The sequence below is a fragment of the Capsicum annuum genome, chromosome 3 (genome assembly GCF_002878395.1).
Source record: "Capsicum annuum cultivar UCD-10X-F1 chromosome 3, UCD10Xv1.1, whole genome shotgun sequence".
NCBI lineage: Eukaryota > Viridiplantae > Streptophyta > Magnoliopsida > Solanales > Solanaceae > Capsicum > Capsicum annuum.
In genome coordinates, this window is record NC_061113.1 from 95,204,178 (window position 1) to 95,227,640 (window position 23,463).

A 23,463-nucleotide genomic window follows, 5' to 3' on the forward strand; every position below is an offset into this window, starting at 1 on the left:
ACACAAGATTATAAGTTATAAATAACTTATTTTTCTAAAAAAATGTTTTTCCTCCTTAATATCGAACACACCAAAAAAACGTATTTTTAAGGTTAAAAATTATTTTTTTAAATATATTTCTACTCTTTAGCTAAATACTAAAATGTACTTTCTAAAAAATATTTTTTCATTTACCAATCAAACACTAGAAAATATTTTTCAAAAAATATTTGCACTCACCAACTAAACATAAAAAAATAAATAAAAAATTAATTTATTTTTCAGAAAAATATTTTGTAGGAAAATATTTTCCGTCGTACCAAAGACACCTTTAATGCTTCTGCTTTTACTTTTTTTTTTTTTTAATTATATATAAATTTTAATTTAGTATGACAATATTCAAAAGTTTCACTTATTTTCTTAACGCCCAAGGCGTCTTTCTTTTCTTAAAAACGAGGGTGTGTTTTTCGTTCAGCATCTTTTCTTCCATGAACTTTCCAATTCACCCCAGAACACTTTTTTTCCTGCCTAAGGGCTGTGTTCCTCAATCAGCCTAATCATACAAATTTTCAGAATCATTGTAGACTAGCGCCTATGCATTTTCAAATTCGAATATTCCTGGGTTTTTCCTCGTAAACAGTCATATTCATCAACATCCTCTTTTACGGATTTGCTTTTTCTTCCTCTGCATGTAGAGGACCCTATCCCAAACCAAACCGAAAAAAATGGCTTGGGAACCCATTCTTTGGCTGATATTTTTAGTCATTAACATTGCACTAATTTCATTAGTCATCTATCAGGTAACCTTTAATTCGTAAACCCCATTAATTGTTTTGTTCTCTTTTGTCCCCCTTGTTAAGGTTTTTTGGAGGATAACTGGAAATATAATTCAATGTTTATTTCACATATGCTTTGTCGTTTGGTGGTTGGTGTGGACGATGATAGTGACTTTGTATGATTTTTGTTCCACTCTTCTCTCTGGGGCAGTTTATCTTTTTTTTTTTTTTTTTTTTAATTACTTTTTATTTAAACCCATTTTGTTCTTTTCTGAGTTTGCGGAGCAAACAATCTTTCTAGACTTTGTTACGTTGATGACCAGAAGTTTCAGTTTTTGTGTACTTTTATGGGTTTTTTCCGGCTGTCTACATTGATTTGCAATGATGAAATCCCTTGTCAGCTTGTTACTTTATCCCAGTACTACTAAATTGCTCTTTCCTCCACATAATTCATTTCTCTTTTTCTTGTTTATCTTGAAGTTCTTTATTTGTTTCCTGTAGATCGTGTGCTTAACAGATTTGGAAGCTGATTATATGAACCCTTACGAATCTTCATCTCGTATCAACTCTGTGGTCCTTAAAGAGTATATTTTACATGGTGCATTCTGCATCCTATTCCTTATTACAGGGCATTGGTTTATCTCCCTGCTAACATTTCTTCCTACTTACTATAATGTGAGAAAGTAAGTTCCTTCTTCAAATTTATGTCTCTTACATCTTATATCAAGATGATATCATGCTATTTAGTCTCTGTCTTGTTGCTTAAGTCCTCCAAAAATGCCCTCGCGTATTGGATCCTTATAGCATAGAGCATTATGGAGTATCTGAGTAACATAGGTTTCCATATAAATGAGATTGTACTTCCATGCTTGAAATCTGACACTTTTGGAGGATCCGAGTAGGATAGATTTCCATATAAATGGAATCACTTCTATTCCTGAAATCTGGCTTTGTGTTAATACTATTCGTTTGTCAAAGTGAACCAGTTGTGATGTTATTAATGTAATATGGAGCTACTTGAGCCATTAATTAGCAATCATCTCTGTTGTGGTTGTTCTAATATGTCACTTATGAGGAATGAGTTCAGGGGCGGACCTATTCATATTTTTGGGGTGCTCCAGCACCCATTAAACTCGACGCGGAATAGGTATAACTACATAGAAAATATGCAAAAATAGGTATAAATTATATAAAAGCACCCACTAAAAAAGGAAGTTGGTTGGGTGCACTGGCATTTAGGTTGATCTTAAGGCTCTTTATTAGTAGGTGTGCCCCGGGTTCGAACCTGGTTGAGGCAATTTTTTATTTTTTTTTCTGTTGTAAGCACCCACAATCCTTAATTCATGGGTCCACCATTGAAGATGGAAAGATAGGAAAATTGTATTTATTGGAATATGTATCCAAATTGACTCGGAGTATGTAAGTACCAAGGTGATATTTGAGCTTATAGGTGTCTGGGGTACATGATTTGCATAAGGTGCCATGAAAGCCATCAAGAACATTTTCTCATTTCTTGTCCGTAAATATAGATGGAGATAGAGTGGCAACTAATTGGGTTAGGCTTTCCTTATGAGTTAGGCACCTCCAACCGCAAAAAGATTAAAGAAAAACTACTCATTAGCCCCAAATATAGAGTTGTATCCTAAGAGTATAGGGTTGAGTTGTTACCAATATAAGAGTAGATAATTTCAGTTTTCCTATTCTTAGTAGGCGTTTGGACATTAGTTAGTAGAATTTGACTTTAAGTTGAAAGGGGAATTTGGAAGTCATGTTTGGTTTGACGTTAAGTTGAAAGGGGAATTTGAAAGTCATGTTTGGTTATCTTTTAACAGCAATAGAAATAAAAGCTTATCGAAAAAGGAATAACCAAAAAAACCTCAATAGGCATTGCTTGACCCATTTGAGTGGAAGCATAGTACCTCCTGTTCATCTTTCACCTTTTATGACACCAGATTATGTTTTCAGCACTCCATTTTGAATGCCAAGAAATTCACAAAGAATTGCTGTCTCTCACGTGCTTAGTTTCAGCAATAAATGAATTGACACTATTCAGCACAGGAGAAGAAACGATTTTGTAGAGTATTTTTGTTGAGGAGAAACTTTTGACATGATAGATACTTATGGCTTACCTTAAAGAACGTCGCTGCTCGTTAATATTCTAATTGCCTATTCTGTATTTTGTTTTGTCAAAGTATGTGGCCAACTTGGTATTGTATAAGTATGCGACCTCATTGCATACTAGTGCTGCTATGCAGCCTACTGGCTTACCTTAAAAAACGTCGCTGCTCGTTAATATTCTAATTGCCTATTCTGTATTTTGTTTTGTCAAAGTACATGGCCAACTTGGAATTGTATAAATATGCGACCTCATTGCATACTAGTGCTGCTATGCAGCCTGCTGCTTTGGTCTTTGTGAAAATAGAAATGCTTCTCAGTCACTTGATTAACAAGGTGCAGGAGGTGCTTCTTTTTTGGGAGTCTTTGGTTACCTATATATCAAAGGTAATCAATCCCTATATTTAATAAGGTAAATAGATATTATGTAATTAACAACAAAATATCTGAAGGTATCTGACAAATATTCCATATGATTTTCCTTGTTCAAGTACCATGAATCGAGTCATGTATGAATCTAGAACCATATTCACTTGATATTCTAAGATGCCACCTCAAACTCAAAATAAGAAAACCAACTTGGGTATGCTTATTTCGAAAAATAGAAAATTGACTTTGAAATCTTTCTAGAATGGTGTACAATCACCAAAAAGAAAAACGGTGCTGGAATTCCTTTCTGGGGAATTCATCAAGAAGAGATATGGTGTTGCAAATCTCGAGAAGATTATCAACTTAACTTGAATTGGCAAATAGTGACAATAAATTCGAGGTTTGGAGGAGCATAGAGTGCAGGGGAATGGGGTTAGTTATTTAGGTTAATGGTGAAATTTCGTTTAATGACAAAAATGTCCTTAAATTTAATGTGGTGTCAAATAATTAAGGTATTTTGGAGAAGCAAAAAATGTGTACAATGCATGCAATTTAAGGAAATTTGAAATGCTTTCAGGCATAGGTTTCAAGATAGTTCTCTCTAGGTGGGAGAGTTTCCTCTCTCACGGCCTTACGCTGGAAAGCCTTTCTCTTCCTTCCTCCTCCCCTTCTTCAGGCGATCACCTTTTGTGATAATCTTCTACGCTTCTTGTCTTTCTTCTTCTTGCTCCAGATTTTCACCATATCTGAACACTCCCCAGCTTTCTTACTTCTTAACTTCTTTCTTCCAGTCACGGGGGAAAATGAAATTTACTTCAACGCGGGAATGAGGTCTTTTGATGTTACCGGATGGTGCTCAGACTATTTTTTTTGGTATGAGTGGGTTGAGAGAAGTCGGACACTGATGAGGTCTACAACAACAACAACAGCATACCCGGTGTATTCACACAAAGTGAGGTCTGGGGAAGGTAAAGTGTACGCAGTCCATTCCACTACCTCAAAGGAAGTAGAAAGTCTATTTCCGATAGACCCCCGACTCAGGACATATAACAGTATAACAAATAAAAAACATAAAAGCACACAACAAAATGGGATAACACGCTGCTAGATAATAAAGGAAATAAGACACCCACAAGGTACTACTATAAACTATCTATAGACATCACCGAAACGCCATGAACAAAACACTCCAGGTGCAAATACAAACATAGCACTCTCCCTACTATAACGGCCGAACTTCTACTATGAGGTCTACTTTGAGTTGTAAATGCTTAGAATGGGTAAGCTTCATACTCAAGGAGGCTTCTAGTGATAAAGAAAACAGAATCTGGAGACGGAAATTTGTGGAGCAGGATGCAGAGCATTTCTGCAATAGGAAACATAAAAGATTTTGGAGATTTCTGAGTATTGTTTCTTTAAGTAGAGGGAGAGGATCTGTATTAATTGTTCCAGAACTAGCAGTGAATGCAAGCTGGAAGGATATTGCATTTAAGATATAGAGCTTCATTAAAAGCTCTAAGATTCTGATCAAGGAAGCCTCCCCTAGACTAACGAACACCAACTACCCCTATGCTAATGTGGTTCAGGAAAGCAAATGGCAATCACACAGTCTTTGCGAAGTAGAGGTCACCCACAATAAAGGCAACATAGTTGTATCAGAAGAAGCAGGTCATGCTAGTGGACCCCTAAAGAGATGCCTAGTAGGGAGCTTCGAAGAGGAGTTCTGGAAACACCTACACTAGCGAATGTGAGGAGGTGGACATCCTCTGTCTGAAAAAAATCTACGGAACGAACATTTATGAGATGTATGGAGGGTTTTCCTTTTTGAATTTCCGAATATGGTCATGGCGGAGAAGACCCTCAAAGAACAGTGGGTTTGGAAGAAAAATAGACTGAAGCTCCAATGGTGGAGTCCGTCAGTGGGCTGTATCATAGACGCCTACAAATCAGAAACTACTTGGATTAAGGCAATTGGAATTGCTCTAATTGTGGTCGCAAAATGTCTTCCAAGAAATTGGAGAGCAGTGCAGTGGTTGGGTGCGCACAGAGGAGTCGAAACTCAAGAATCATCTCAAATGGGCCAGATTTTGTTAGTGATGGAAGGAACGTTCCAAGAAAGGTCTCCATAACATGAAAAAGTCTGCTTTTCCATATTCTAATCTGGTCGGAAAACCCTCTGAGAAGGAAGCGGTGTCGGATATGTCGGATCATTTGTCAAAGGAAGTCATGGTACCAGAGAAACGAGTAAACTCTTCTATCCAATGGACAAAAGAAAGTTGCCACTGTGCATAGCAGAAATCCTTAATTCTAAGGGATTCTAGGACCAATCAACATGTGGGGGAATCGGAGTTGACAGCTGGACTGGCCCCTACAGCCAAGGCACGTGAGATGTACATGGTTCAATTAAATGAAGAGGGAGATGTTGGTCATTTCTTAAGGCCAACAAAGGTTTTTAGATATTAAATCTGTTTAGTCTGATCCAGTGGCCTAAGTCATTTTAAATGACTTTCAAGAAAGTAAAGCCCTGGAGAATTATGTTGATGATTTTATCGAAGTTATGGAGCCGATTCTGGAGAAGAAAGCCTTGCATGTATTTAAACATGGAGATGGTCGATCCTGCAGATCCCTGGTATAAGGCGATGTCAAACATAACAAAGGCAACTAGTTTGGATCGTACGACACGGGTGAGCTGGAGAAGACGCAAACAACAACATTTGAAGAGAATCCAAGTAGTGGGGAAAAAGAGATAGACTGGAAAGTAGACATTATTTGCTTTTAGGAAACTAAGTTAGATGGGGAGTTCACAGCCATGATTAAACTGTTATACGGAGGAAGATGGATCAGACATGCTTTCTTGGAGGCCAGTGCCACTTGGGGGGGGGGGGGGGGGGAAGGGGGGGGGGGGGGGGGGGTTGGGGGGGGGGGGGGGGGGGGGGGAGTTAACTGCTGGGAAGGGTGAGATTTTGGAAATTGGAGCCTACACACTGGCTTGCAAATTTGAGGGTCAATACCAAAACTTTAACTGCCACATCACTGGAGTATATGCACCAAATTGCTACATTTAAAGAAGGAAGGTATGAAATTGCAGATGTTAGGGAACTGATGGAAGGCCCTTGAGTTGCTTGTGGGGATTTCAACACTACTAGATTTCTCTCGGAAAAAAAGAATGAATTGCAGAAGAAGATCAAAAGGAATGGAGGAGTTTTTTGATTTTTTGGAAGACATGAACCTTATAGATGCTCAACTCCAAGATAGTACGTACGCTTGGTTTAAAGGAGATAATCTTGACGTATCCTCTAGATTAGATTGATTTCTAATTTCAGAGGAGTGGGATGACAATTTCTGTAATATAAAGCAGAGCACACTATAAAGATTTTCTTCAGATCCTTCACCAGCAGTTCAGCAAGGAGGAGTTTAGAACAATAATAGAAGGTACTCCAGATTTGAAACTGGTGGCTTGACACACTGGGGTTCAGTGATATAGTCAAAGATTGGTAGGGTTCATTCGTTTTCTATGGGAAGAAAAATTATATTCTTGCATGCAAACTAAAGGCCCTAAAACTCAAACTCAAGGAGTGGAGCCAAAGTAATCTGAAAATCCAAAGTAGATCTCTGTTCAACAAATGGAAGAAATAGATGCATTGCAAGACAACAGACCTTTAACCGAAGAGGTAAAATTAAGAAGGCAAATCTAAATTTAGGCTTTGAGGAGCTAATCAGAAAGGAAGAAATATCTTGGAGACACAGAAGTCTAGGGCCCTTTGGCTGAAGGAAGGTGATAAGAACACGAAGTTCTTTCACAAAGTAACCAATGCTCATTAAAGATACAACAACATAGATGAATTGGTAATCCAAGGGGAGCTAATAGTGGAGCCTGCAAGAATTGAGGGGCCATTACTGAGTTCTATGAGAAGTTGTATACAATGACATATTTATATCCAGGTCGTCCAGTTCTAACTGAGGAGGAAAGAGGGAACCTACAGTGAAACTTTGAAGGAGGAGAAGTTCTTAAAGATTTGAAAATGTGTACAACAGACAACACTCCTGGCCCTCCTGCCCTGATAGATTCATTATGGGTTCTCTTATCAACTAATGGGAGACTGAGAAGCAGGATATTATGGAATCCATACATAACTTACATGATTAGGGAGTCTTTGAGAAGAATTTCATTGCTACATTCATAGCTCTCGCCCCTAAATGGAAAGGTGCCAAGGAACTTGGAGATTTCAGGCGTATTAGCTTAATAGACATCATGTAAAAAAGATTTTCTAATGATAGCGATCTACTCTATATAAACCGAAAATGACCTAAAAGAAAGGAGATGAAGTAGAAACAAACACACAAGAGGCAAAATACTCACGGATTAAGAGACAAAACACAATCTAAGAATTTGAAATTAAAGATAGATAGTGAGAACCAAGGTGTGTATCAAACCCCAAAACCCACGAAAGCTTGCAATAGAAATACCACACTCACTCAAACCTCCCCAAAGCACCAATGTTTTTAAGCCAATTTGCAACCCTAGTGATTCCACACTCAAGATGCCCTAGTTTCGGATTGTACTCACAAGAGAGAAGAAAGAAAAGTCTCAAAAGAGTTCACTCAATATTCATCAATAACTAATGAAAATAGAAGCCTAAAAATCTATTTATAGTTATTACATAAAGACTAAACTATCCTTAATGAAAGGGGGCTCCTATGGAGTGTAAAAGAAAGGCATCAAAAGACCACAATGCCCTTAATGAGTCTTGAAGAGGGAGGCGGCCTTGGAGTGTGGATAAGGAGCGGCTTTGGAGTGTTTTCAAGCCCCACCTCTTTTTACACTTTAACTTGTACACTCTCGGGTAGGCATCCAATGGCAAGCTCCCACCCAATCTTTCACAAACGGGTTTTCCCTATTGAGCCCCAAATTGGTTTCCCCATGCATCTTCTTGTTTCTTCGAGGTGACCAAAGCTTGAGTCCTAATGAGTTGGCCTCGAATAATGGCATCAAAAGTTATGATGGCCATTTGGCTCGTATCATCCTCCCCTTCTTTTAAAGGATTTGACCTCGAATCCAAACCTTGCAAAACAGTAGGAGACACAAGCAACACACTTTCCTTATGGCATGAGGGTTAGGGTTAACACAATTAATCATAGCATCATGCCAAGGTTACACGCACTTCACATATAACCAAGCATCCTTCTTTTGAAATATTAAAAACACATTGAAAAGGGTACAAAGGATTTGGTTATTGCAACCATCAAGAGGCAAGGAAACTACAAAGGTCCACAAAAGCCATATAGCATTGTCACTACAAGTGGACCAACTAACAAATGTCCTACCCCTACGTAAAACAAATCCAAGACTAGCATGGATATCATCATAAGAAAAGAGGTAGTATAGGAAGGCATCAAGTGTAAAGGCATCATCCAAGGTGCTATCATCTATAAGAATGCCAATTGAGTCGAAAGATATAGCACATAAGGATGGAATCAAGTCACTTAAACACATGTGGCTTCTTCCTTTCAAGTGAAACATCAACTTGGCATCCACAAGTTGGGGTTCAAGCAACTTAAGCACAAGTGTGTCAAACAAGGATGCACATGTATAAGCAATACCCCAAAGAGGCAATGACACATTTGCCTTAGGGTCCTTAACCATGAAACTACCTTTGAGAAAGGGGTCTCTTATCAAAACCAAGTCACAAAGAAGGACATCATAAGAATAGAGTTCATCTAAAGTGTTTTCAAGAGGGAATTTTCTTCTTGACCTACAAGTAGTGATACCTTGATCAAGAATGGAAACACTCAAGGGTGAACTATCTTTGTTTCTTTTATTACTCCCTTTCTTTAGTGAACACTTAACCTTGTTGGAGATTCCCCCATGCACAACTTGGGTCTATCAAGTGGGTTGCAAATCCACGATAATAACTTTCCATCATAGGGAAGGATACCAACACTCACAATCAAACATCCCAAGAGGTTACCGGGGTCAAATGGGAGAAGTAGCCAAGGACTTAGGTCTCGGCCATTCTCACTTTTCCCTAAGGTGCCATCCTCAAAATTAGGTATACCCTCTAGACTACTATTAGTAATATCATGAACAAGAAGAGGGTAGAGAAAGGTGTCAAGTCAACTTCAACTATGGTGTCCTTATGCATGTAATCACTAGTTTCAAGTTCATCACTATTAGTATCAGGAAATGGGCTCAGCAAACTTGGAGAGGCATATACAACATTTAGGTCTTCGACTTGAATGGGATCCAATTTCTTTTTTTAATTCCAGTCAAGAAGAGATGCCGAAAAGGGAAATGGAGAAGAAACAATCACCAGTTAAAGCTGGAGTGGTGGTCACCAATGAAGGGAGCTATTCCTTCACAAAAACAATTTAACTGGTTTTGGGTCCCTATCCTAGGGTTGCCTCTTCAATTGTGGTCTGAGGAGGTGATGAAGGAAATTGGAGAGCAATGTGGAGGATGGATCGAAACGGAAGAAGAAACCCAAATCAGGAACCATTTGAGATGGGCTTGTCTGCGAGTCAAAGGCCTGCTAAAGGACATCCCCGCATATGTTGAAGTGAGTGATGGAGATTACATTTTCTCCTTGCCGGTGTGGTGCGAGGTGCCGACGAGATACCGGTGGAAGTCTGACGACGAGCAGTTTGAATAAATCCCTAGTGCACTACAGCCTGTACCTCGAAGGGAGAAAACATTGACGGAGACGTCGCAGAGCTTTTTCCATAAGGTGCTTGGGGTTTGTCCACAGAATAAAAAGGTGCAGGTCAAACATGATAGAAAAGGGAAAGATGATCACGTGCTTGGGTATGTGAAGGAACTCTTTTAAAAAATGGGCCCAGAAATTTTAAAAGAAAGTTTGGGTCATTTAGGGTTATTACATTGTGGGCCAAAGGAGGCCCAAACACCAATTAATGACCCATTGAACTTTGAAATTGAACCTTTTGTGGACAATTTATTTACATCAAAACTCTCAGTTAAACCGAGGATAATTCTTTCTGAAAAAGAGATGGGAGTTGCCATACCACCGGAATTTATTGTCGGAAAATTAGTTGTCTTCCAAACCAGTGGGAGACATAGAAAACGAAGCTAATAGCATGCATGTGATCAGGTTAGCTACAGAAGATGAAGGTGAGAGACAAGCAGATACTGATAGAGGAGTATTTCATCAAGGCAACTGCTCAATTGTACGGAGTTCGATGTTTGAAGACCCTCTTCCCTTTCAAATTAATGACTCACTCTCAGAACAAGAAATTGAAGATAGAGCATCACTTTGGGTACAATCAAATGTACCCAAACTCAGCAAAATTTTTGGGGCAACTTTCGAAGGGTGTGACAAGATAGCTTTTGAGCTTTTGCTGCGAATTGATCAGAAGAGGAGGGAATTGAGGCAAAAGAATATGGAGTTATCAACAAACAGGGCAAAGAACACAATTCCAAAGGTGATCAGAAATCTGGAATTTCATGTTAATTTTAAAGGAGGAGAGCCAAGAAACAGGGGGGAGGAAAACAGCTGCTAATCTCCAATGAAAGGATTTTGCTTGGAATGTGAGGGGGTTGACTAATGAAAGCAAAAGGGGGTAGTCAGAAGATTGTTTCAACAATGGGGAGCTGACATTTACGTGTTGGTAGAAACTAAAGTGTAGGAATAGAAGTACGAGTGTTCAAACAGCTATGGCAGAATAGATGGATGGGTGAGTTTCACGTGGATGCCATTGGCAGAAGTGGAGGAATCGTAGTGATGTGGGATAAGAGGGTTTGGAAAGGGGAACCGGTGACAACAACTAATCAAACGGCGACTTGTAAGTTCGAAGGCATTAATTAGGATTTCAATTGGTTTCTAACAACAGTATATGCTTCTTGTGACTTAACAGTTAGAAGGGAGCTCTGGCAAGAATTTATCAATATTAAGTATGTGTGCAATGGTCTTTGGGTGGCATGTGGCAATTTCAATTCCACAAGATACCCTCATGAAAGATCTGAAAGACATGGAATAACAGGGGTTATGACTGAGTTTTCCGAATGGATCAATGAGATGGAATTCATCAACCCTCATTTATTTGGGGGTTCTTTTACATGGAGAAAAGGGGACAATCATACATCCGCTTCAAGGATTGACAGATTTTTGTTCTCACCACAGTGGGGTGAGGCATTTACAAAGATCCAACAGAACATACTTCCTTGAATAGGTTCAGACCACAATCCAATTGTGCTTGAATGTGGGGAGTTAAATTTGATGAAATCTTACTTTAAATTCGAACAATGGTGGTTTAGGGTGGCGGCTTTCTCAGACAAAGTGGAACAATGGTAGTCATCTTTCAACATCACTTGTACAAGATCCTATGTTTTAGCTTCAAAACTGAGGGAAAGCTAAAAGAATGGAAAATGGAGCATAGAAGCAACTGGAAACAATGGAAAGAGGAAATTCTTAATCACATGTCAGAGTTAGAGAAGATCCAGGAAAGGAGATTATTATCAGAAGATGAACTACTTCAAAAATTGCACCTTTCAATGGAGTTTGAGAATGTATCCAAAAATGAGGAAATAGCTTGGAGACAAAGGTTAAGAGTGCAATGGCTCAAGCAAGGAGATAAGAATACTAAATACTTTCATAGGATTGCCATAGCCCATAAAAGGTTCAATACTATTGAAAAGCTGATGGTGGAAGGGGATATAGTGACAGGTTCAGAAGCTATTAAAAGGTCAATCATCAGTTTCTATCAAAATTTGTATAAGGAAACAGAGCAGTGGAGACCTGGGTTTAATTGTTGCAAAGAGAGTTTAAGGAAGCTGAGGTTCTAAATTGTATAAAATTATGTGCAAGTAACAAAGCTCCAAGTCCGGATGGTTTTCCCATGAGTTTTTTTCAGAATTTTTGGGGAATACTAAAGAACGATTTCATGAATGCTGTTTTCCAATTTCATGAAAGTCATAAGTTTGAGAAGAGCCTCAATACTATGTATGTGGCCCTCATCCCAAAAAAGACAGGGGCCGTAGATCTTAGAGACTTTAGACCTATAAGTCTCATTGGTGGAGTCTACAAGGTCTTTGACAAACTTTTGTCAGAGAGATTGAAGACAGTGATCAGTAAGTTTGTAAACAGACATCTAATGGCTTTCATACATGGTAGACAAATTATGGATGCAACCCTAATAGCTAGCGAATGTGTGGACTCCAGGCTTAAGGGAGAAATTCCAGGGATCATGTGTAAGCTTGACATAGAAAAAACATATGATCATGTTAATTGGGATTTCCTGCTCAACATCCTAAGGCAGATGGGATTTGGAGAAAAGTGGCTGAAATGGATAGGTTTTTGCGTCAAAACCGTTAGGTTCTCAATTCTAGTGAACGGAGAACCTGTTGGTTTTTTTTCCTTCAAAAAGGGATTAAGACAGGGTGATCCCCTCTCCCCTTTCCTTTTCATTTTAGCTATGGAAGGACTTAATAGTATAATGAGGGTAGCCATTGTGCATAACTGGATAAAAGGGTTCAATATAGGGAATTAGGCTGGGGATGAGTTGCAAATAAGTCATCTTCTATATGCAGATGACACTATCATTTTTTGTGATGCTAATGCGGAGCAAATTTGTTACATCAGAGTTATTTTGACAACCTTTGAGGCTGTTTCTGGTCTTGCGGTGAACTGGAGGAAAAGTAGCATCTTCGATGTCAAGGAAGTTGCTAACTTACAGTGTCTAGCAAGCATCTTGCATTGTAAGATAGAAGAATTCCCAACCACCTATCGGGGAATGCCACTTGGAAATAATCACAAGAAGCTGGAGATTTGGGATGGAATTATTGAGAAAACAGAGAAAAGACTAGCCAACTGGAAAGCTCAGTACCTATCACCTATCACTTGGAGGAAGAGTCACACTAATCAACTCAGTATTGGATGCTCTGCCTACATATGTAATGTATCTATTTCTTATACCCTCGAAGGTAGAAGAGAGATTAGACAAGATGCGGAGAGATTTTTTATGGCTGGGCAATAAGGAAGGAAAAGGAATTCATCTGATCAATTGGCAAACATCCTTACTTAGCAAGAAGGCAGGGGGGCTTGGTATTAAAAAGTCTGGATATTCAGAATAAACGTCTACTTTCGAAGTGGTTATGGAAATATGTTAGTGAAGATCATTCTTTATGGAAGAGAGTAATCCTCAATAAGTGTGGCCAGAACGAACAATGGGTTTCTAATGCAGTTTCTAGCACCTATGGGGTATTGACTAAGTTATCAATCAGAAACTTGTGGCCCCACTTGCAGGAGAACTCAGAATACAAAGTGGGAGAAGGCACTAGAATTTATTTCTGGAAAGACAAATGGATTGGCCAAGAGTCTTTAAAAGTAGTCTTCCCTGACCTCTTTTCCTTCTGTGACAACCCTGAAGCAACAATTGCCGAGACCTGGTCTCATCAGGGATGGAACCTTATCTTTAGAAGATTTTTGAATGATTCGGAAGTGGACAAAGTTGCTGAACTTCTGCTCAGATTGGGAGAATTTACAGGCTTAACTACAGATATGGATAATATAGGGTGGAAACATGATACTAATGTTATATAAGAAAGAGATATTGTCACAATCAGGGGGCATCTCAGGGCCATGGAAACATATATGGAAGCTCAACATTCCAGCCAAGGTGAAATGCTTCACATGGTTGGTTTTGAGAAGGGCATGTCTCACACAGGAAAAATTTAAGAAAAGAGGTTTTCAGATTGTTTCCCGGTGTTTTTTCGGTCATGAGAAGGAGGAAATCAACAATCATTTGTTTCTTCATTGCAAGATCACTTCGCAAATATGGCATATGTTTCTTAGCTTATCTCAAGAGGTTTGGGTGATGCTTGAGCACACTGTTGACCTCCTAAGCTGTTGGAGTAGAAGGGAAGGAAGCAAGACTCAAAAAAGATGGTGGACTTTAGTACCATCTTGTGTGGTGGTCAATTTGGAGAGAAAGAAACTTTAGATGCTTTGAGAATATTACCAACACAATACAAAAGGTTAACGAAAATTGTATTAACACTCTGTACTTTTGGTGTAAAGAAGAACGTATAGAAGAGGTAGAACAGTTAGTAGATTTCTTAGGGGCCTTGTAATTATGGTACTAGTTTGTAACTTTTTGGAGGTAGCCAGCATACCCTTAATGCTGAAGAATACAACTTTACCTTTATAAAAAAAAAGGTATGCTCAACATAGGAAACACACAAAGAAGTACATAGAACCTCTAAGCAAATATCACCTTCTCTTTCAAAGGAGCATTCCTCAAGTAGACACCAACCACCATTAACATCAAAGGAATCACAACTTAAGTTACCATATGGCTCAAGCAACTCATCCCTATATTCATCAAGCAAGGGTGGGGTGTCATACAAAGGGGCACAATTAAAATCATTTTCAAAAGAACAATCACAATTTGGGTTTCCTACACATTTAAGCATATCAAGGACACCTTCACTCGATTGATCATTTTTCACATCCTCACTAGTTGGCAACTCACATACCAACGTCGACTTACCTTGGTCTTTACAAGGGTCAACTAGTGTGTGAATACTCTTATTACTTGGTAATGGAACCTTATTCAAGTCACAAGTGCTAGCACTAGGTGGACTCAATTCATTCTTACGAGAAGAATCAATTTTGTCATCTATAGGATCTAGTGCTTCCTTGCTTACAATAAGAATTGGATCTTCATGCAACCTAGCAATATCAAGAGTATCATAAAGGGCCGACTCTTGCAATTTCCCTTTAGGCAAACCACCAACTACATCCACTTGGCTACTACTAGCCACATCATAATATTCTAAGTTTGTAGGAGTGTAGGAGATGGCGTTTTTACCTTGTAGTTCACATGGGGTACGGTCTTTACCTTGGTGTGTGTCATGGCAACCCACTTGCTCCTTTTGAAAGCTCTCATCACAATGGAGTTTGTCAAGACTTCTCCCTTGTATCACCTTTTCATCACTTGTGGAGTGATTGGAGTTCTTTTGACCTCCCATGCAACCCAACCTTCCATTTATCATTTTCATTTCATGGGTAAGGGCTTCAAGTTGAGCCAAAATTATCTTAGCGGTGTTTTTGTCCATGGTACCTAAAAAAAAAAAGACAACAACAAAAACCACAAACAATTTAGCTCAAAGTATCCTCACCACACTCTCACATCTTCGGTTTTCCTCATACTTGGCTTCACAAGTGTTGAAAGTCGGCTTGTACTTCGTGAGTGATTGAGGGATGAGTCTACTTTTGCTCGGAGTAGATTTTTGCTTGAATGACTCGAGGAAATCTTGTTCGGACTTGAACCAACAAAACACAACGAACTCAAAATGAAAAAAACAGACAAAGAATGAAAACACGAAAGAAAGGACTTAAAAACTAATTCACAACCTAGTGGATAGTCACTAGTTTGTCAAGTAGCACTAGAATCAACAAAATACAACCTAGAAACAAGAATTAGAAACTAAGAAATCAAGATTTGAGCTTAAAATTCGGTTGTCCCAAAGTGGTGATGTGGCAGCTTGTGGTTGGATGTCAATTTTGCAAATTTTTTTTGTTCTTCAAGTTGTGTTTTGGCCAATCTTCAACCAAGGGAGTGTAGAAATGATTTTGAGGGGGAAAATCCAAGTTGTGGAGCCTTTTTCAAGCTTCAAATGAATTTGAATTGAATTGGTCCCCCCCTTAGTACTTTCAATTGTACTTGTTTATTCCTTCCTTTTTGTTGTGTTGTTTCTTTTGGATGACTAGGAAGGTGCTTGAAAATTTCCTTAAACAAGTACTACACTCTCTTTCCTCTTTTTTCAAGATCAAGCATGTATTTTTGAATATTCTTCTTCAATAAGATATGAAGATGAGGAAGAACAACAAGAATAGTCAAGAGTTGACCAACGTTTGACCACAAGGCAAATGATCTCCAAATTTAAAATTTCTTGAAGATCTAAGGTCCCTTTGCCAAGCCAAGCACAAATAACACAAAATTACTTCAAAAATGTCACACTCACAACAACCCACACGAGATCGACCCTCCAAAAGCTTCAAACACAAGTTTAACAATGGTGGAATGCTCAAAACAACCCGGATCTTGCTCAAATCTTAGATCTAGACTCTATTAGTGCTAGGGAAGAAGGATCTAGCACTAGAAACTAACAAAACACACAAAAATAAAGTATATCTAAGATTTAAAATTTTGTCCAAAAACAAAAACGTGATACACCTTTTTTTTTTTTTGATTTTCGGATTTTGACTTTTTTTTTGTGCCCCACGCTGTGGGAATACACTGGGTTTGTTGTTGTTGTTGTTGACTCTTTTTTTGTGAAGATTTTCTTAAGGTAACATCAATCCAAGACTTAGAATTGTAGGAACAATTCTAAAACGTGGCTCTTGATGCCAAATGATATACGATCTACTCTATATAAACCAAAAATGACCTAAAAGAAAAGAGATGAAGTAGAAACAAACACACAAGAGGCAAAATACTCACGGATTAAGAGACACAATCTAAGAACATGAAATTAAAGATAGATAGTGAGACATAACTATTACAATACAATAGGAACCAAGGTGTGTAGCAAACACCAAAACCCACTAAAGCTTGCAATAAAAACACCACACTCTTACGTTGACGCAAAAGGGACTCAAAACTCCCCAAAGCACCAACGTTTCTAAGTCAATTTGCAACTCGAGTGATTCCACACTCAAGGATGCCCTAGTTTCGGATTGTACTCACAAGAGAGAAGAAAGAAAAGTCTTTAAAGAGTTCACTCAATAGTCATCAATAACTAATGAAAATAGAAGCCTAAAAGTCTATTTATAGTTATTACAGAAAGACTAAACTACCCTTAATGAAAGGGGGCTCCTATGGAGTGTAAAAGAAAGGCATCAAAAGACCACAATGCCCTTAATGAGTCTTGAAGAGGGAGACGGCCTTGGAGTGTGGATAAGGGTCGGCTTTGGAGTGTTTTCAAGTGCCCCCCCCCCCCCCCCTCCTCTTCTTTACACTCATCCATGGCAAGCTCCTACACAATCTTCCACACACGGGTTTGCCTTATTGAGTCCCCAAAATGGTTTCCCCATGCATCTTCTTGTGTCTTCGAGGTGACCAAAGCTTGAGTCCTTATGAGTTGGCCTCGAATGATGGCATCAAAAGCTATGATGGACATTTGGCTCGTATCATGTAAGGATCTCACTGAGAGACTCAAAGAAGTGATTTCCAAATTGGTGGATGGCCAACAAATGACATTCATCAAAGGGAGAAAGATTATGTATGCTGTTCTAGTAGTTAATGAAGTTGTGGATTGTAGACAGAAGGAGAAAAAAACCCTGGTATTCTTTGCTAGCTAGACATAGGAAAAACTTATGATCCTGTGAATGGGGGATTCTTGCTAAACCTCTCGAAAAAGATGCGTTTTGTTCACCAGTGGATCCAATTGATCAAAATCTGTATTTCTACGTTCAACTTTTCATTACTTATCAATGGCACCTCTGCTGCTTCTTTAATTCATAGAGAGGGTTAAGACAAGGGGATCCTCTATTTTTTTTTGTTTGTGTGAGTGAAGGACTTGTCTATCAGAAACAACCTCCCTACTCCTTCGGGGGTAGTGGTATGGACTGCGTACCTTTTACCTTCCCCAGACCCCACTATGTGGTAATATACTGGGTTTGTTGTTGCTGTTGTTGTTGTTGTTGTGTGAGTGAAGGACTTAACAACATGATCAAGTCAGCTAAGGTGAATGGTTGGATCAGAGGATTTGAAATGCTAGGGCTGGTAGATGACTCAATTGCAATATGTAGATGACACTCTTATTTGCTATAGGGCTAAAAATGATCAGCTAAGGTATCTCAGAGTCATGCTAATTCTTTTTGTAGGCTTCTCTGGGTTACATATCAATTGGAGAAAAAGCTTTTTCTACCCTATAAATGATGTTGCAAATATGGTGCAGTTGGTTGCTATTTTGGGAATTACTTACTATTTACTTGGGAATGCCTCTAGGAGCTAAATCAAAGTATGCAAAATTTGGAAGAATGATTGAGAAAGGTGTGGAAAGACGTTAACCAGATGGAAGTCACATTATTTGTCCTTGGAGGCATATTGACACTCATCAACTTTACACTTGATGTCCTTCCAACATGTATGATGGTTCTGTTTTCTGTTCCAAAAGGAGTCATCAATAGGTTGGATAGGCTCAGGATTTCTGTGGAATAGTAATTCGGAATGAAAAAATTCCATCTACTCTAGTGGAAAGCAGTGATCATTTAGGAGGCCTGTGTGTAAAGTATCTGAAAGCACACCGTATAGCTCTCGAGATGACGTGGCTCTCGTGGCTTTGGAAATAGACTAATGAATAACATCAAATGTGGAGAAGAGTAATTGCTAAATATGAGCAAGGAGATTACCACACCTTTAGGGGTTACCCTTTGGAGTCAATCAAGATTTTGTGGAATTAACTTCAAACTTATACAAGGATAAATGTGCAAAATGGGAACTAGACCAATTTTTGGAAGGACAATTGGCATGAGGTAGGCAAATTGGAGTGCTGGTATTCGCTGATGTTTTCAACTTTTGCTTTTTCTAGCAAGGGACAACAACAACAACAACAACAACAAACCCAGTGTATTCCCACCTAGTGGGGTCTGGGGGGGTAAGATGTACGCAGTCCATACCTCTACCTCTGAAGAAGTAGAAAGGCTGTTTCCGATAGACCCCCGGCTCAAGACACGAGATACCACACAAACACATAGTACAACACAAGATTACATAACATAAATACGACACCCATAAGTAATATAAAATAAAGGAAAACACACAGATTTATAATAAAACATGGAACACGGACTCCTAACAAGAAAAAAACCCCACCAAGTAATTCCCTACACTAGCGACTCAAACTGGCCCTAGTCCTCTGCCCTAATTCGCGTCCTCCAGACCTTCCTATCAAGGGACATTAGTCGAAATACGGTCTGCACTGGGATGGAATATATCAACCTTAGAAGACATGTCAATGATTGGGAAGTATAGAGGGTGGTTGAGTTTGTGAGTACTCTTAGTAGGTTCAATGGATCCCACACGGGGAAGATACTATTTGGTGGATTGCTAACAACAAAGGCCTCTTCAAGGTTCGTGCAACATTAAATTAAACAAGTCCAATGAGCAGATAGTCAACTGACCATGGAAATAAATCTGGAAGGTAAAAAAGATACCATATAAAGTGAACTATTTTTGTATGTTTATTATTGGCTATAGAAGTTGTTCTCTCACTAGATAACTTGATGAAGAGAGGATTGCTACTTTGTCCAAGGTGCTTCATATGCAAGGCGACAACAAAAACAATTAATAATTTACTTTACAATGTAAGTTCACCAGGACAGTTATGGAGGGTTATCCTAATCCTCAAAGGCATTGCTTGGGTAATGCCAGAAAAGGTCTCAGAGGTACTAAGAAGCTGCGAAGGAATGAGTGCTCTTTCTAAGGATAAACACAGATGGAAAGTGATTCCTGCTTGCATATGTTAGACAACTTGAAAAGAGAGGAATGCCAGATGTTATGAAGGAATTGAAGATGATGTGCAGAAGATCAAGCTTAATTTTTTACAATAACAACATACTGTATTCCCACAATGTGGTGTCCGAGGAGGGTAAAGTGTACACAGATCTCGTCATTAAATCCTTCTTAGATCTCGTCAATTAGAAATACATCATTAGCAAATAACATATACACCAAGGCACCTCCCCTTAAATATGCTGCATTAGGACATCCATCACCAAGGCGAATAAAAATGGACTAAGAGTCGATCCTTGGTGCAACCTTGTCAAAACATGGAAGTGCTTCGAATCTTCTCCCACCATCCTCATATGAGTCTTCGCTCCGTCATACATATCCTGAATCAACCTAGTGTATGTCAAGAGAACACCTTTAGCCTCCAAGCACCTCCACAAAACCTCCTTGGGAACTTTGTCATAGGCCTTCTCAAGATCGATGAACACCATGTGCAAATCCTTCCTCTTCTCTCTATACTGCTCCACTAATCACCTCACGATATTTATAGCATTAGTGGTCAAGCGACCTGTCATGAAACTAAATTGATTCTCAAAAATAGTCATGATCCTCCGCAGCCTCAACTCTACCACCCTTTCTCAAACCTTCATAGTGTGACTCAACAACTTGATGCCTCTATAGTTGTTGTAACTCTGAATGTCGCCCTTGTTCTTGTATAATGGATTGTGCTTTATCTCCAAGCTTTGGACATCTTCGCCTTCCTAAAAATGATACTAAACAACTTTGTCAACCACTCCATATGGACCATATATGGACCATACCTGTCTGGCCAATGCTCTTCTAAAGATCCACAGAAATCTCTTTTAGTCTCGTAGTCTTACCCCTACGCATTCTACGAATAACATCCTTGACCTCCTCAACCTTTATATACCTACAATAATTGTAGTCGCGAAACCTCTCCGAGTGATCCAATTCCTCTGCTCCAAGCCTTTGTACCCTCGTCATTTAAAAGTCTATAGAAATAAGAAGACTGCCACCTCCTCCTAATGAGAGTGTCCTTTACCAATACTTTGCCATTCTCTTCCTTAATGCACTTCACTTGGTCAAGGTCAAGAGTCCTCCGCTTCCTAACCTTGGCAAGCCTATACAACTTTTTATCCCCGCCTTTCTCCTCTAATGCGGCATTTAATCTCTCGAAAGCCGCCATTTTAGTCGCCATAACTGCTAACTTGGCCTATTGCTTGACTAATTTATACTCCTCCTTATTCATTCGTCTCTACTCTTTATCCTTGCTCTCAACTAACTTAGCATAAGCCACCTTCCTTTTAACTTCTCCGTTCCACCACCAGTCACCTCGTGCCTACCAGATCGACCTCTCGAGACACCCAACACCTCTCTAGTTGTTTCTCTGATACAACTGACAGTCATCTCCCACATCCTATCCATGTCCTCTTTACTCTCCCAAGCCCTCATGATCGTCAACTTCTCCTCTATCTCTAAAGCACCAGTCACAGTGGCGCTACCCCACTTAATTTTGGGCTGATCCTCCACACCTTTCTTCTTTCTACCCTTCTTTATTTCTATGTCCATCACTAGAAGATTATGCTGGGTTGATAGATTCTCGCTAGGTATGCCCTTACAGTCTTTACATAATGCTTTATCACTCTTCCTAAGGAGCAAAAAGTCTATTCGAGTCTTGGCCACCGAACTATCGAAGGTAATAAGGTGCGCCTCCATTTTTAGGAAGCTTGAATTCACTACCACCAGCCCAAAGGCCCTAGCAAAATTCAAAAAAGAGGCTCCTCCTTCATTCCTTTCCTCAAAACCAAAGCCTCCTTGCAGATCATGATAGCCTTTCAACTAAGACCTGATATGTCTATTGAAATCACCTCTACGAAAAGCTTCTCAGTGCTTGGCACGCCTCTCACCACCTCATCCAAAACCTCTCAAAAGCTCTTCTCCTCCTCCTCGTCCAATCCCACTTGCGGAGCGTAGGCGCTAATAATGTTTAACGTAGACCCTCTTAACCTCTACCACTTGCCCCTTAAGTTCTTCATCTACTATGATACCTATTGTTAAATTTTGGTGTAATCAGATGTACTCTAGGGATACTATGTTTATCATTGATGTTTTAGACTCACTTTAGATAGGGATAGAAGAACTACAGTGCTCCTTTGTAGGTATGGTTTCAGTGCTACGTAAGTACTGTTTTTGATGGATTAATCCACAGTTACCAATTTAAAAAAATAATGTGTACAGTGCTAACCCTACTCTCACTTTGTGGGAAATACACTGGGTATTTTGTTGTTGTTGTTGTAAACTTGTAATGCTAACCCTACAGTACTTAGTGTTGTACCCACTTTTGATTCACTATAATACCCCTACAATGTAATTAAAATGAGGATACTTGTGTCTTTCATTGAAATCCCCAAATTTAATGTCTCCTTTATCCTCAATTTCTTGATCACCTCCAGCTCCGGTCAGATTTAAGCATCTGTTGTTTTGCAAGTTGTGAGCAAACGATTCATAGATAAACAAGTTGTTTGCATCTACGTGGAATATTTATGTGTTTGATCAGTTTGATTTTTTTTCCCAGAGTATATTTGGGATTTCGTTATTAAGTTGCTCATGAAATGCTCTCCGAATTTTATGGGTCCTATTTTGATATTGGTTTTGTGCTAAGATTTGCTGTAGAAACAATGTTTGCGAAGCTCTCAAAATCTTCTAGAAGGAAATGCATTTGCAAATGTCCTGGCTAAGTATACCATTGATTGGATGTTTCTAGTTTTCAAAAGCTTTGGGAAGTTACCTATGTAGTCAAAGCTAGAGTGGGCACCGGGTATGGGGAAGACGAAAGAGGGAGAAGAGAGAGGCACCAGAAATGATACCAAATCAGACTGTCTCACACCCACCTTTCCCTTCTTATGTTTAAGGACTCATCAATTTCTGTTGATTAGTCAAGCGCTAGCGCTCCTTTAGAGGAACCCCAAAAATCTATTATTAATTCTTTTTAAAAGACCAAAAAGCCCTTCCAATCAATATTTGTCTGTGTTTCTCCTGCTGTGATGGTGCAGCTTATCTTGTTTACGTTCTTACTTGACACTGAAAAAAGTATTTTATCTTACCATTTAAAGTTTATATTCTAGTCTTCAAAAGATGCTTTCTTTAGATTGTTTTGTTTGAATCTTAACTAAGAGAGGTGTTTTTGCATTGCAGATTCTTAAGCCGGCAGCATCTTATTGACGTGACTGAAGTTTTTAGGTTCATTCAGTCTGAGAAGAAGATTCGGATATTCAAGCTGGGTTTCTACTTGGTCCTCTTTGTGTTGGTGCTTGTCAGGTTTTATTATTACTCTTGACCCTGCTATTTCCTGCTTTTACCCATATCTTCTCTCAAGATATGCTAATACGCAGCTTGATTGCTTTTTTTACATAGATTATCCAATGGCAGGACACATTCTCTACTTAGCTATCAGTTTTCCGGTCCAATGTTGGAGATTTTTACATTCAGTCCTCAGTTCTTGAATTCTAGACGGTTCTTAGGTCTGATAGGTGGCTCCTTTGATTCTGAAAAGTATAATGTGCTCCTCTATCTCATAATAAGATAAGGAATGAATATGTGATATGACACCCTGTTCTTGTTTGCTCTCCATTTAGGCTCTGTTTCTTTCGAATTTTCTACAATTAGTAATACTGATATGAAATTATAGAATAAGCTTTAGATCCAATGAGAATATCAAGCAGCTGTAGCTTGC

General features: G+C 39.0%; 1 protein-coding gene across 1 annotated transcript; it reads left to right on the top strand.

Annotated features, from left to right (window-relative positions):
• The first annotated feature begins 394 nt into the window (after window positions 1-394).
• On the top strand, window positions 395-23,457 carry LOC107863602 (protein cornichon homolog 1). Its single transcript, XM_016709599.2, has 4 exons — window positions 395-779; window positions 1,257-1,438; window positions 22,926-23,048; window positions 23,145-23,457. The coding sequence occupies exons 1-4, from the start codon at window positions 705-707 to the stop codon at window positions 23,314-23,316; spliced, it is 552 nt and encodes a 183-aa protein (XP_016565085.1). The 5' UTR covers window positions 395-704; the 3' UTR covers window positions 23,317-23,457.
• The last annotated feature ends 6 nt before the right edge of the window (window positions 23,458-23,463 follow it).

Coding starts and splice junctions, on each gene's coding strand:
- LOC107863602 (XM_016709599.2), top strand. CDS start 705: ATGGCTTGGGAACCCATTCTTTGGCTGATATTTTTAGTCATTAACATT. Junction 780..1,256: donor TTTCATTAGTCATCTATCAG/GTAACCTTTAAT, acceptor TGTTTCCTGTAG/ATCGTGTGCTTAACAGATTT. Junction 23,049..23,144: donor TTTGTGTTGGTGCTTGTCAG/GTTTTATTATTA, acceptor TTTTTTACATAG/ATTATCCAATGGCAGGACAC.